We start from the raw sequence: 15742 nt of genomic DNA on the forward strand, positions 1-15742 counted from the left end.
CAACTCAACTGATTGGTGTTTTATTGAGTCTTGTGAACATCATGTGACTGGTTAAACCACTTCCAGCTCAAGTGGCTGGGTTTTTATTGAGTCTTGTGAACATCACGTGACTGGCTAAACCACTCCCAACTCAACTGATTGGTGTTTTATTGAGTCTTGTGAACATCATGTGACTGGTTAAACCACTTCCAGCTCAAGTGGCTGGGGTTTTATTGAGTTTTGTGAACATCACGTGACTGGCTAAGCCACTCCCAACTCAACAGCTCTACCAACCTGTGGGCATACTCACAGGGGCATACATTACAACCAGCACCTTCTCCAGGACAAAGAGTGATGGGCAATAGATTCCAAGCCTTGCCAGCAACGCTCACTAACGAATAAAAAAAGCGGCAATCCCGCGACCTATGACCTGTGTTGTCGGTCTGTGAGACTCTGCTCTGTGTTCCTTCCCGCAGGTTACACGTGCACATGTTGAATGGACCCTTGCTGGCTCTGCTCTTCCCCGTGGTCAACACCAGACTGGTAAGTGATTCGACTTGTGTCCCCCTCTTTGGCTTTAACCGTACCCTGACCGGTGTTGCCGGGGTAGGTGCCAGTCGGAGCCCACGTTCTCGGGATCATCATAGAAACAGAGAAAATGGGAGCAGGAGTAGGCCATTCGGCCCTTCGAGCCTCCATTCAATATGATCATGGCTGATCCTCTATCTCAACACCATATTCCCGCTTTCTCCCCATACCCCTTGATGTCTTGAGTCTAGAAATCTATCTATCTCCCTCTTAAATATATTCAGTGACTTGGCCTCCACAGCCTTCTGTGGTAGAGAATTCCACAGGTTCACCACCCTCTGAGTGAAGAAATTTCTCCTCATCTCGGTCCTAAATTTCCTACCCCGTATCCTGAGACTGTGACCCCTTGTTCTAGACTTCCCAGTCCAGGGGAAACATCCTCCCTGCATTCAGTTTATCCAACCCCATCAGAAATGTATACGTTTCAATGAGATCCCCTCTCATTCTTCTAAAATCGAGTGAATACTGGTCTAGTCGGCCCAATCTTGCCTCATACGACAGTCCTGCCACCCCAGGAATCAGTCTGGTGAACCTTCGCTGCACTCCCTCTATGGCAAATATATCCTTTCTTGGGTAAGGAGAGCAAAACTGCACACAATACTCCAGGTGCGGTCTCACCAAGGCCCTGTATAACTGTAGTAAGACATCCTTGCTCCTGTACTCAAATCCTCTTGCAATGAAGGCCAACGTACCATTTGCCTTCCTAACTGCTTGCTGCACCGGCATGTTTGCTTTCAATGACTGGTGTACAAGGACACCCAGGTCCTTCTGTTCATCGACACTTCCCAAGCTATCACCATTTAAATAATATGGGATGGTGGAGTCGGAGAAGGGAGAGGGGAGATTGGCCGGACTGTGGAGTATGAAGTGTGGGGTGGGAGGGCGAAATCGTAAGGACGGTGGGAGGATGGGAGAACTGCTGCTTCTCCTGACTCCACAGAGCGGTGAAAAAAGATGTTTTAGAAACATCTGAAGGGGGCGACTGTAGAATCTCGAGGGGTGGAGGGAGCAGAGCGGTCCGGGCATTTTCTAAGGTTGTGTCACCCCGCTGGGACTCCGGGTATGATCAAGAGAAAATGTCATTGGCTGGCTACCCAGGTCAACCAGGTGTGAGCAAAGAGTCAGCCTGGCAAAGCCAAGGAGCGGGCTAGGATCGGGAGGTGGAGACAGCGCAGGTGCGAAAATAGAGGGGATGGGAAGTGTAGTGTATGTAGACACCTTTAGTAAATGACTCCATGAGGCAGAGTATGATACCAAAGCTGTGTAGAGGTTAGACATGTTGAGTGTATAGTTTGTGACCTCATATCCTCGTCGCCAGTTGTAGTGTTTGTAGACATCTTTAACAAATGAATCCACGAGGCAGGGTATGATAGTAAAACTGTGTAGACCTGTAGTCCTTTATTTGCAGTTCCTCGAGTGAGGACACCAAGCTGTGAGCTCCTTTATATACTCGGTTACCTGCAGTGTGCAGGTAACCCTTAGGTCTCCAACAGCAGCACCCTCTGGTGTACAGGTAAGGTGTGTACAATGTAAGTGTACATTCAGTGTTGCATAACAGTGTTACAGACATCACACAGGAAACAGGCATGCATACACAACAGAAAGTAATGCAGCTGCTCAACTCTTTCATCTCACCAACCACCACCCCCCCACCCCCGCAACCCCCACTGCATCCCCTCCCACTGCCCCTCCGCTACCCCAACCCGTGCCCGGTCACTGATCCAGGAGGAGGCTCAGATCGAGAAGACCTCGGCCATTGTGAACTAACCCCATGAGGAAGGTTGCACGGGAAGAGTTGGTCAACCAGTCTCTCCCCTCCCCTTCCCCCACCCCCAGCTCTTGGCTTGTGCCAATGGACAGAGAGCTCATTGCATCTGCATGCACCTTGGAAACCCAACTTGAGAGAGAAGGGAGGAGGAAGGAGGTTGGCGGGGGAGGGGCAGACAGTCGTGTCAATTTGACTCTAAAAATGATTTTTTTTTTGCTAACTATATCCTAACAACTATATCCTATATCCTAACAATGTGTATTGTCTGTAATATATTTGCTTCATGGGTCCTTTGCTTAAGAATTCATAGCAACACATTGTAATTAAGAACTAGTTGGTTTATTAACAAAGGTTTAACAATCACACTACACATTACCAGTTCATCCACCAGGCTCACAACCACCTGCCCCATCGTGGATCCCCCAAACCCAACTAGCTGGGGTTTTATTGAGTCTTGTGAACATCACGTGACTGGAGCATATCTCCAAATTATTGGGACCAGACTATTCATGGGTCAGGAGACGAGCACAAACTATCAATGAAAATATTGAGTATTAAATATGGAGAATATGGAGTAGGCAGTGACTAGTGGGGTACCGCAAGGTTCAGCTATTTACAATATACATTAATGATTTAGATGAAGGAATTGAATGTAATATCTCCAAGGTTGCAGATGACACTAAGCTGGGTGACGGTGTGAGCTGTGAGAAGGATGCTAAGAGGCTGCAGAGTGACTTGGATAGGTTAGGTGAATGGGCAAATGCATGGCAGATGAAGTATAATGTGGATAAATGTGAGGTTATCCACTATGGTGCTAAAAACAGAAGGCAGAATATTATCTGAATGGTGACAGATTAGGAAAAGGGGAGGTGCAACGAGACCTGGGTGTCATGGTACATCAGTCATTGAAAGTTGTCATGCAGGTACAGCAGGCGGTGAAGAAGGCAAATGACATCTTTGCCTTCATAGCAAGAGGATTTGAGTATAGGAGCAGGGAGGTCTAACTGCAGTTGTACAGGACCTTGGTGAGGCCACACCTTGAATATTGTGTACAGTTTTGGTCTCCTAATCTGAGGAAGGACATTCTTGCTATTGAGGGAGTGCAGCGAAGGTTCACCAGATTGATTCCCGGGATGGCGGGACTGACATATCAAGAAAGATTGGATCAACTGGGCTTGTATTCACTGGAGTTCAGAAGAATGAGAGGGGATCTCATAGAAACGTTTAAAATTCTGACGCGTTTGGACAGGTTAGATGCAGGAAGAATGTTCCCAATGTTGGGGAAGTCCAGAACCAGGGGTCACAGTCTAAGGATAAGGGGTAAGCCATTTAGGACCAAGATGAGGAGAAACTTCTTCACCCAGAGAGTGGTGAACCTGTGGAATTCTCTACCACAGAAAGTTGTTGAGGCCAATTCACTAAATATATTCAAAAAACTACGAGGGGGATCAAGGGGTATGGCGAGAAAGCAGGAATGGTGTACTGAAGTTACATGTTCAGCCATGAACTCATTGAATGGCGATGCAGGCTCGAAGGGCCGAATGGCCTACTCCTGCACCTATTTTCTATGTTTGTATTACGCTAGGTGGGAATGCTGCCTTAAATCTCAATGAGGGCCTGATTTGATAAATAAAAGGTGACTGAGAAGCAAAAATATATTTCTTGATGTGTTGTTGGAATTTTAAGTTAGCTGGATATATTGATGTATAATTTACTCAGCAAACCTGTGAGCATCCTCACAGGTGCGTACATTACAGCGTCTGTCCCCCGGAACGAGCTACAAGCGAGTGTGGCTATTGTGAGGAAGGTGGCAACCATTTTGTGCACAGTAAGATCCCACCGAGAAAATTGTCAATAAACCCACCGAGCGGTTAATTTGCGTTTATCCTGTTCTTGGCCGATGTTGGTTATTGGGAGCGTGCCAGTCAGGATGCCCAGGAACGTCTCTGCCCTTCGACTCGGTCGCACGAACGGGCAGACGGGTCCCCCCGTTTAACAGCGCGTGCGGAGGATGTCGTCTCTCTCTCTCTCTCTCTCTCGCGTTGCAGCAATCGGCAGCGCGGCGCTCCCTCTCGTGTCAAGTTTATAAAGTCTGAGCCAACACCCTTTGTTTTTGGGGCTTGAACTACGGTCGGGAGATCGTGGCGGAGGCGCAGCGAATGTTTGTGGCGGAGGAGCGGCGAGAGATCGTGGGCGGAGGTGCGGCGAATGAGGGTACAGGGCCCAGAAGAGGCGAGGGGCCCAGGGGCAGCACGGGCCCAGCCCACACTGCGATATGTGTGTGCGCACTAGGTCCGTGCAGCAGAGCTGGTCTCCAGTCGTCCTGGTTAACCCTTGCCACTGGACCAAGACCTAGCTCTGTCAAGCCCCGTGTGGTGGCTGGTGTGCAACGGTCACCCCACGTTAAAAAAACCCACGCACAGGTATCTTCCACCCCTGGAGTTCAGGACTGGAACATCGGGTCCTTCAGTGAACTATCTGTGAACTCATGTGGAAGCAAGTCATCCTCGTTCGAGGGACCCGCCTTTGCTGATGATGAGAGATGCAGTGGGAGGGCTCCTAAGGTGCTAATATTGTCTGGGCGTTAAATTTAGCGGAGAAAGATTATTTTTTTAACGTCGGGCCCAGCACAATTCAGTTTCAGCGTCACCGAGAGTGGGGCAGGGTGCTGAGGCGTTCTACACCTCTTTTGTGGTGCCAGAGACCAGGGAACGCAACTGAATATCCCGTTGCTAATGAGCCGGCTTCGGAGCGCCCTGCGAGAGGCCTCCCTGCACAAAAAAAACAGCCGAGCAAAATTGACCAAAAACACCTTCCCTGTACATGACTCACCGCAAATAGAGTTCAATCTCCACAAACAAAATGTCCACAAGTCAATCACTGGTGTAGTCACGCCCTCCGCGAGCGCCCCGGGACAGCTCTGCGCTACGGGCTTTCTCCGGCGGGGCCCACCGCGGGGTTGGCAACGTTTGCTTCCGTTCCGCTACCCGTGGGGGGGGGGGGCGCGTTGCTCACCGGCGCCTCGCTCCCGGGCGATATGCCTCAGCCCCGCCGGTAACGGATCAACTGGGCTTGTATTCACTGGAGTTCAGAAGAATGAGAGGGGACCTCATAGAAACATATAAAATTCTGACGGGGTTAGACAGGTTAGATGCAGGAAGAATGTTCCCAATGTTGGGGAAGTCCAGAACCAGGGGTCACAGTCTAAGGATAAGGGGTAAGCCATTTAGGACCGAGATGCGGAGGAACTTCTTCACCCAGAGAGTGGTGAACCTGTGGAATTCTCTACCACAGAAAGTTGTTGAGGCCAATTCACTAAATATATTCAAAAAGGAGTTAGATGAGGTCCTTACTGCTAGGGGGATCAAGGGGTATGGCGAGAAAGCAGGAATGGGGTACTGAAGTTGAATGTTCAGCCATGAACTCATTGAATGGCGGTGCAGGCTAGAAGGGCCGAATGGCCTACTCCTGCACCTATTTTCTATGTTTCTATGTTTCTATGCTCTCAATGCTCGCTGGCGTTAACCCTTCAACGCCCCGGACAGGGTGAAACGCAATCGCAGTGAATTTTTTGCACCGTAGACCCTTGACCCCGAGGCCAGAGCGTTACCAACAAATTGCACGCAATTTTTTTTTTGTTCATTAATATCCCAGGATTTGGAATCGCACAGCACAGAAGGAGGCCATTCGGCCCATCGTTCCTGTGCCGGCTCTGTGAGAGAGCGATCCAATCAGTTCCACTCCCCCCTGCTCTTTCCCCATAGCCCTGAAAATTTCTCCCCTTCAAGTATTTATCTAACTCCCTGTTTGAAAGTTACTATTGAATCTGCTCCCACCGTCCTCTCAGGCAGCGCGTTCCCGATCACAACAACTCGCTGCGTAAAAACATTCTCCCCATCTCCTCCTCTGGTTCATTTGCTGATTATCCTAAATCTGTGTCCCTCTGGTTACCAACCTTCCTCCCACTGGAAACCGTTTCTCCTTGGTTACTCTGTCAAATCCCCTTTATAATATTGAACCACTCTAACAGAGCTCCCCTCAACCTTCTCTGCTCCAAGGAGAACAACCCCAGCTTCTCCACATAACTGAAGTGTGGCATCCCAGCCACCTCTCTGGTAAACCTCCTCTGCTCCCTCTCCATGGCCTTGATATATTAGGTACTGCAGGCAGTTAAGAAAGCAAATGGCATGTTAGAAATATAGAAAATAGGTGCAGGAGTAGGCCATTCGGCACTTCGAGACTGCACCGCCATTCAATGAGTTCATGGCTGAACATGCAACTTCAATACCCCATTCCTGCTTTCTCGCCATACCCCTTGATCCCCCTAGTAGTAAGGACTACATCTAACTCCTTTTTGAATATATTTAGTGAATTAGCCTCAACAACTTTCTGTGGTAGAGAATTCCACAGGTTCACCACTCTCTGGGTGAAGAAGTTTCTCCTCATCTCGGTCCTAAATGGCTTACCCCTTATCCTTAGACTGTGACCCCTGGTTCTGGACTTTCCCAACATTGGGAACAATCTTCCTGCATCTAACCTGTCTAAACCCGTCAGAATTTTAAACGTTTCTATGAGATCCCCTCTCATTCTTCTGAACTCCAGTGAATACAAGCCCAGTTGATCCAGCCTTTCTTGATAGGTCAGTCCCACCATCCCGGGAATCAGTCTGGTGAACCTTCGCTGCACTCCCTCAATAGCAAGAATGTCCTTCCTCAAGTTAGGAGACCAAAACTATACACAATACTCCAGGTGTGGCCTCACCAAGTCCCTGTACAACTGTAGTAACACCTCCCTGCCCCTGTACTCAAATCCCCTTGCTATGAAGGCCAACATGCCATTTGCTTTCTTAACCGCCTGCTGTAACTGCATGCCAACCTTCAATGACTGATGTACCATGACACCCAGGTCTCGTTGCACCTCCCCTTTTCTTAATCTGTCACCATTCAGATAATAGTCTGTCTCTCTGTTTTTACCACCAAAGTGGATAACCTCACATTTATCCACATTATTCTTCATCTGCCATGCATTTGCCCACTCACCTAATCTATCCAAGTCACTCTGCAGCCTCATAGCATCCTCCTCTCAGCTCACACTACCATCCAACTTAGTGTCATCCGCAAATTTGGAGATACTACCTTTAATCCCCTCGTCTAAATCATTAATGTACAATGTAAACAGCTGGGGTCCCAGCACAGAACCTTGCGGTACCCCACTAGTCACGGCCTGCCATTCTGAAAAGTACCCATTTACTCCTACTCTTTGCTTCCTGTCTGACAACCAGTTCTCAATCCACGTCAGCACACTACCCGCAATCCCATGTGCTTTAACTTTGCACATTAATCTCTTGTGTGGGACCTTGTCGAAAGCCTTCTGAAAGTCCAAATACACCACACCAACTGATTCTCCCTTGTCCACTCTACTGGAAACATCCTCAAAAAATTCCAGAAGATTTGTCAAGCATGATTTCCCTTTCACAAATCCATGCTGACTTGGGCCTATCATGTCACCTCTTTCCAAATGCGCTGCTATGACATCCTTAATAATTGATTCCATCATTTTACCCACTACCGATGTCAGGCTGACTGGTCTATAATTCCGTTTTCTCTCTCCCTCCTTTTTTAAAAAGTGGGGTTACATTGGCTACCCTCCATTTGATAGGAACTGATCCAGAGTCTATGGAATGTTGGAAAATGACTGTCAATGCATCCGCTATTTCCAAGGCCACCTCCTTAAATACTCTGGGATGCAGACCATCAGGCCCTTGGGGTTTATCGGCCTTCAATCCCATCAATTTTCCCAACACAATTTCCCGACTAATAAGGATTTCCCTCAGTTTCTCCTTCTTACTAGACCCTCTGACCCCTTTTATATCCGGAAGGTTGTTTGTGTCCTCCTTAGTGAATACCGACCAAAGTACTTGTTCAATTTGTCTGCCATTTCTTTGTTCCGCATTATGACTTCCCCTGATTCTGACTGCAGGGGACCTACATTTGTCTTTACTAACCTTTTTCTCTTTACACATCTATAGAAGCTTTTGCAGTCCGTCTTAATGTTCCCTGCAAGCTTCCTCTCGTACTCTATTTTCCCTGCCCTAATCAAATCCTTTGTTCTCCTCTGCTGAGTTCTAAATTTCTCTCAGTCCCCGGGTTCACTGCTATTTCTGGCCAATTTGCATGCCACTTCCTTGGCTTTAATACTATCCCTGATTTCCCTTGATAGCCACGGTTGAGCCACCTTCCCTTTTTTATTTTTACGCCAGACAGGGATGTACAATTGTTGTAGTTCATCCATGCGGTCTCTAAATGTCTGCCATTGCCCATCCACTGTCGACCCCTTAAGTATCATTCGCCAATCTATCCTAGCCAATTCACGCCTCATACCTTCAAAGTTACCCTTCTTTAAGTTCTGGACCATGGTCTCCGAATTAACTGTTTCATTCTCCATCCTAATGTAGAATTCCACCATATTATGGTCACTCTTCCCCAAGGGGCCTCGCACATCGAGATTGCTAATTAATCCTCTCACTACACAACACCCAGTCTAAGATGGCCTCCCCCCTACTTTGTTCCTCGACATATTGGTCTAGAAAACCATCCCTTATGCACGCCAGGAAATCCTCCTCCAACGTATTGCTTCCAGTTTGGTTAGCCCAATCTATATGCATATTAAAGTCACCCATGATAACTGCTGCACCTTTATTGCATGCACCCCTAATTTCCTGTTTGATGCCCTCTCCATCACTACCACGGTTTGGAAGTCTGTACACAACTCCCACCAATGTTTTTTGCCCTTTGGTGTTCTGCAGCTCTACCCATATAGATTCCACATCATCCAAGCTAATGTCCTTCCTAACTATTGCATTAATCTCCTCTTTAACCAGCAATGCTACCCCACCTCCTTTTCCTTTTATTCTATCCTTCCTGAATATTGAATACCCTTGGATGTTGAGTTCCCAGCCCTGATCATCCTGGAGCCACGTCTCTGTAATCCCAATCACATCATATCAGTTAACATCTATTTGCACAGTTAATTTATCCACCTTATTACGGATACTCATTGCATTAAGACACAAGGCCTTCAGGCTTGTTTTGTAACACCCTTTGTCCTTTTAGAATTATGATGTAATGTGGCCCTTTTTGTTTCTTGCCTTTGTTTACTCGGCCTTCCACTATTGCTTTTACCTCTCTACCATCTGTTTCTGACTCCATATTACTTCGCCCTGTCTCGCTGCATAGGTTCCCATCCCCCTGCCATATTAGTTTAAACACTCCTGAACTGCATTAGCAAATGTTACCCCAGGACATCAGTTCCAGTCCTGCCCAAGTACAAACCGTCCCTTTTGTACAGGTTCCACTTACCCCAGAACTGGTTCCAATGTCCCAGGAATTTGAATCCCTCCCTCTTGCACCATATTTATTCTAACTATCCTGCTCCCTCTACTCTGATTAGCATGTGGCACTGGTAGCAATCCAGAGATTACTACCTTTGAGGTCCTACTTTTTAATTTAACTCCGAGCTCCCTAAATTCATCTTGTAGGACCTCTTCCCACTTCTTACCTATATCGTTGGTACCCACATGTACCACGACAACTGCCTGTTCACCCTCCCACTCCAGAATGCACTGCAGCCGCTCTGAGACATCCTTGACCCTTGCACCAGGGAGGTAACATACCATCCTGGAGTCTCGGTTGCGGCCGCAGAAACTCCTATCTATTCCCCTTACAATAGAGTTCCCTATCACTATAGCTCTCCCACTCTTTTTCCTGCCCTTCTGTGCAGCAGAGCCACCCATGGTGCCATGAACCTGGCTGCTGTTGGTCTTCAAAGCGAGAGGATTTGAGTATAGGAGCAGGGAGATCTTACTGCAGTTGTACAGGGCCTTAGTGAGACCACATCTTGAATATTGTGTGCAGTTTTGGTCTCCTAATCTGAGAAAGAACATTCTTGCTATTGAGGGAGTGCAGCGAAGGTTCACCAGACTGATTCCCGGGATGGCAGGACTGACATATGAGGAGAGACTGGATCGACTCGGCTTATATTCACTGGAATTTAGAAGAATGAGAGGGGATCTCATAGAAGCATATAAAATTCTGACGGGATTGGACAGGTTAGATGCTGGAAGAATGTTCCCGATGTTGGGAAAGTGCAGAACCAGGAGACAAAGTCTTAGGATAAGGGGTAAGCCATTTAGGACCGAGATGAGGAGAAGCTTTTTCACCCAGAGAATTGTTAAATTGTGGAATTTTTTACCACAGAAAGTTGTTGAAGCCAGTTCGTTGGACATATTCAAAAGGGAGTTAGATGTGGCCCCTACGGCTAAAGAGATCAAGGGGTATGGAGAGAAAGCAGGAATGGGGTACTGAAGTTGCATGATCAGCCATAATCATATTGAATGGTGGTGCAGGCTTGAAGGACCGAATGGCCTACTCCTGCACCTATTTTCTATGTTTCTATGTATATGTTTCCATGTTGCGATGTTTCTCTAGCCTGTGTTGTCCTTGCTTGCAGCTTCCATTTGAAACCGAAGTGTATTACCTTCAGCACACCCTCATGTACATCGTTCCTCTCTACTTGCTCAACAGAGGTGGTAAGTGTAACACACCAGTAATTCCATGTACACCCTACTGATGCATCTCCAGATGTCCCAAAGCACTTTACAGCCAATGAAATACTTATTGAAGTGTGGTCACTGTTGTAATGTGCGAAACGCGGCAGCCAATTTGCGCACAGCAAGCTCCCACAAACAGCAATGTGATAAAGATCCAGATAATCTGTTTTAGCGATGTTGGTTGAGGGATAAATATTGGCCCCAGGGCAACGGGAAGAACTCTTCTCCCAAATAGTGCCGTGGGATCTTTTATGTCCACCTGAGAGGACAGAAGGGACCTCGGTTTAACATCTCAACCGAAAGACAGCATCTTCGACAATGCAGTGCTCCCTCAGTACTGCCCCTCCGACAGTGCAGCACTCCCTCAGTACTGCCCCTCCGACAGTGCGGCGCTCCCTCAGTACTGCCCCTCCGACAGTGCGGCGCTCCCTCAGTACTGCCCCTCCGACAGTGCAGCGCTCCCTCAGTACTGTCCCTCCAACAGTGCGGTGCTCCCTCAGTACTGCCCCTCTGACAGTGCGGCGCTCCCTCAGTACTGTCCCTCCAACAGTGCGGTGCTCCCTCAGTACTGTCCCTCCAACAGTGCGGCGCTCCCTCAGTACTGCCCCTCCGACAGTGCAGCACTCCCTCAGTACTGCCCCTCCGACAGTGCAGCACTCCCTCAGTACTGTCCCTCCGACAGTGCGGCGCTCCCTCAGTACTGCCCCTCCGACAGTGCAGCACTCCCTCAGTACTGCCCCTCCGACAGTGCAGCACTCCCTCAGTACTGTCCCTCCGACAGTGCAGCACTCCCTCAGTACTGCCCCTCCGACAGTGCAGCACTCCCTCAGTACTGTCCCTCCGACAGTGCAGCACTCCCTTAGTACTGTCCCTCCGACAGTGCGGTGCTCCCTCAGTACTGCCCCTCCGACAGTGCAGCACTCCCTCAATACTGCACCTCCGACAGTGCGGCGCTCCCTCAGTACTGCCCCTCCGACAGTGCGGCACTCCCTCAGTACTGTCCCTCCGACAGTGCAGCACTCCCTCAGTACTGTCCCTCTGACAGTGCAGCACTCCCTCAATACTGTCCCTCCGACAGTGCAGCACTCGCTCAGTACTGCCCCTCCGATGGTGCAACTCTCCCTCAGTACTGCCCCTCCGACAGTGCGGCACTCCCTCAGTACTGTCCCTCCGACAGTGCAGCACTCCCTCAGTACTGCCCCTCCGATGGTGCAGCTCTCCCTCAGTACTGCCCTGCCGACAGTGCGACGTTCTCTCAGTACTGCCCCTCCGACAGTGCGGTGCTCCTTCAGTACTGCCCCTCCGACAGTGCGACGCTCCCTCAGTACTGCCCCTCTGACAGTGCGGTGCTCCTTCAGTACTGCCCCTCCAACAGTGCGACGTTCCCTCAGTACTGCCCCTCCGATAGTGCGGTGCTCCTTCAGTACTGACCCTCCGACAGCGCGCCGCTCCTTCAGTACTGCCCCTCCGACAATGCCGCGCTTCCTCAGCACTGCCCCTCCGACAGTGCAGCACTCCCTCAGTACTGCCCCTCCGACAGTACGGCGTTCCCTCAGTACTGCCCCTCCGACAGTGTGGCACTCCCTCAGTACTGCCCCTCTGACAGTACGGCGTTCCCTCAGTACTGCCCCTCCGACAGCGCAGCGCTCGCTCCGTACTGCCCCTCCGACGTACGGCGATCCCTCAATACTGCCCCTCCAACAGTGCGGCGCTCCCTCAGTACTGTCCCTCCGACAGTGCGGCGCTTCCTCAGTACTGCACTGGGAGTGTCAGCCGAGATTATGAGCCTCAAGTCTGTGGAGTGGGACTTGAACCCACAACCCTCTAACTCAGAGGCGAGAGTGCTGACCCCTGAGCCACAACAAACGAGCAGCCTGTCTGCTGTCGACGCCGGGGATATTCCGTGCAGGTGAAATTATCAACTGTCCCATTTTTAAACCCCCCAAGCCATCAAAAATCAACCGAACAGTCGAATCTGAAGAAAACGTCCTTCGTGCCCCAAATATGGACTAAATTCCAGTACCTTGCACATTGTGATTCATATCTAAAGGAAGGAAGAGAACATTAACCACAACCGCTACTTGCATTTATATAGCGCCTTTAACATAGTCAAACGTAACCAGGTGCTTCACAGGAAGACCGAAGATTGACACCGAGCCCCATAGGGAGACATTGGGGACAGGCGATCCAAACACTCGGTCAAAGAGATCAGATTTAAGAAGCGTCTTGAGGGAGGAGTGAGAGTCGGACAGATTTAAGGAGGGAATTCCAGAGCTTGGGGCCCAAGCAGCTGAAGGCACGGCCACCGATGGTGGAGCGATGGGAGTTAGGGATATGCAAGAGGCCAGAATTGGAGGAGCGTCGAGATCTCGAGGGGCAGGGGTGGTTGTAGAGTTGGAGGAGTGAGGCCGCGGAGGTGTTTGAAAACCAGGCTAAGAGCCTTCCTCTCCGTTTTCCAGGTATATACAAACCAGAGCCTTTGGGAGACTTCTGGTGGGCCCTGCTAGCTACGGGTCTGCTTTTCCTCTATCACTACACCATCCTTCAGGCCCTCGCACTTGTGAGTACACACATTCATTCATTCAGGGCGGGACGGTTTGAGAAATATGTGCGGGAATTATTGGGCTGGGTATGTGTTTGCACTGGGTAGTGCTCATCGGGTAGGCCTCGGGATGAGGGGGAGCGATCGGGAAGCAAAGGTGGCGGGGGGGCAGGGGGCTAGTGATTGAGAGGGTGGGATCTGGAGGGGGTGGGGGGGGAAGGAGGGGTTAGTGACTCAGAGGGTGGGATCTGGAGGGTGGGTAGTGATTGAGAGGGTGGGATCTGGAGGGTGGGTAGTGATTGAGAGGGTGGGATCTGGAGGGTGGGTAGTGATTGAGAGGGTGGGATCTGGAGAGTGGGTAGTGATTGAGAGGGTGGGATCTGGAGGTTGGGTAGTGATTGAGAGGGTGGGATCTGGAGGGTGGATAGTGATTGAGAGGGTGGGATCTGGAGGGTGGGTAGTGATTGAGAGGGTGGGATCTGGAGGGTGGGTAGTGATTGAGAGGGTGGGATCTGGAGGGTGGGTAGTGATTGAGAGGGTGGGATCTGGAGGTTGGGTAGTGATTGAGAGGGTGGGATCTGGAGGGTGGGTAGTGATTGAGAGGGTGGGATCTGGAGGGTGGGTAGTGATTGAGAGGGTGGGATCTGGAGGGTGGGTAGTGATTGAGAGGGTGGGATCTGGAGGGTGGGTAGTGATTGAGAGGGTGGGATCTGGAGGGTGGATAGTGATTGAGAGGGTGGGATCTGGAGGTTGGGTAGTGATTGAGAGGGTGGGATCTGGAGGGGGTGGGGGGGGAAGGGGGGGGTTAGTGACTCAGAGGGTGGGATCTGGAGGGTGGGTAGTGATTGAGAGGGTGGGATCTGGAGGGTGGGTAGTGATTGAGAGGGTGGGATCTGGAGGGTGGGTAGTGATTGAGAGGGTGGGATCTGGAGGTTGGGTAGTGATTGAGAGGGTGGGATCTGGAGGGTGGGTAGTGATTGAGAGGGTGGGATCTGGAGGGTGGGTAGTGATTGAGAGGGTGGGATCTGGAGGGTGGGTAGTGATTGAGAGGGTGGGATCTGGAGGGTGGATAGTGATTGAGAGGGTGGGATCTGGAGGTTGGGTAGTGATTGAGAGGGTGGGATCTGGAGGGTGGGTAGTGATTGAGAGGGTGGGATCTGGAGGTTGGGTAGTGATTGAGAGGGTGGGATCTGGAGGGTGGATAGTGATTGAGAGGGTGGGATCTGGAGGGTGGGTAGTGATTGAGAGGGTGGGATCTGGAGGGTGGGTAGTGATTGAGAGGGTGGGATCTGGAGGGTGGGTAGTGATTGAGAGGGTGGGATCTGGAGGGTGGGTAGTGATTGAGAGGGTGGGATCTGGAGGGTGGGTAGTGATTGAGAGGGTGGGATCTGGAGGGGGTGGGGGGGGGAAGGGGGGGTTAGTGACTCAGAGGGTGGGATCTGGAGGGTGGGTAGTGATTGAAAGGGTGGGATCTGGAGGGTGGGTAGTGATTGAGAGGGTGGGATCTGGAGGGTGGGTAGTGATTGAGAGGGTGGGATCTGGAGATTGGGTAGTGATTGAGAGGGTGGGATCTGGAGGGTGGGTAGTGATTGAAAGGGTGGGATCTGGAGGGTGGGTAGTGATTGAGAGGGTGGGATCTGGAGGGTGGGTAGTGATTGAGAGGGTGGAATCTGGAGGGTGGGTAGTGATTGAGAGGGTGGGATCTGGAGGGTGGGTAGTGATTGAGAGGGTGGGATCTGGAGGGTGGGTAGTGATTGAGAGGGTGGGATCTGGAGGGTGGGTAGTGATTGAGAGGGTGGGATCTGGAGGGGGTGGGAAGGGGAAGGGGGGGTTAGTGACTCAGAGGGTGGGATCTGGAGGGTGGGTAGTGATTGAGAGGGTGGGTAGTGACTCAGAGGGTGGGATCTGGAGGGTGGGTAGTGATTGAGAGGGTGGGATCTGGAGGGTGGCTAGTGATTGAGAGGGTGGGATCTGGAGGTTGGGTAGTGATTGAGAGGGTGGGATCTGGAGGGTGGGTAGTGATTGAGAGGGTGGAATCTGGAGGGTGGGTAGTGATTGAGAGGGTGGGATCTGGAGGGTGGGTAGTGATTGAGAGGGTGGGATCTGGAGGGTGGATAGTGATTGAGAGGGTGGGATCTGGAGGTTGGGTAGTGATTGAGAGGGTGGGATCTGGAGGGGGTGGGGGGGGAAGGGGGGGTTAGTGATTGAGAGGGTGGGATCTGGAGGGTGGGTAGTGATTGAGAGGGTGGGATCTGGA

General features: G+C 50.6%; 1 protein-coding gene across 1 annotated transcript in view; it reads left to right on the forward strand.

Annotated features, from left to right (window-relative positions):
* LOC139275297 (transmembrane protein 164-like) overlaps positions 1-15742 on the forward strand; it is a 94989-nt gene that overhangs the window by 48468 nt on the left and 30779 nt on the right. Inside the window, exons 3-5 of the mRNA XM_070892569.1 lie at positions 456-522; positions 10844-10922; positions 13403-13503. Coding sequence (XP_070748670.1) covers positions 456-522; positions 10844-10922; positions 13403-13503 — 247 coding nt within the window. The remainder of the gene's footprint in view (positions 1-455; positions 523-10843; positions 10923-13402; positions 13504-15742) is intronic.

The sequence above is a fragment of the Pristiophorus japonicus genome, chromosome 10, assembly GCF_044704955.1.
Source record: "Pristiophorus japonicus isolate sPriJap1 chromosome 10, sPriJap1.hap1, whole genome shotgun sequence".
In the NCBI taxonomy this organism is placed as follows: domain Eukaryota; kingdom Metazoa; phylum Chordata; class Chondrichthyes; family Pristiophoridae; genus Pristiophorus; species Pristiophorus japonicus.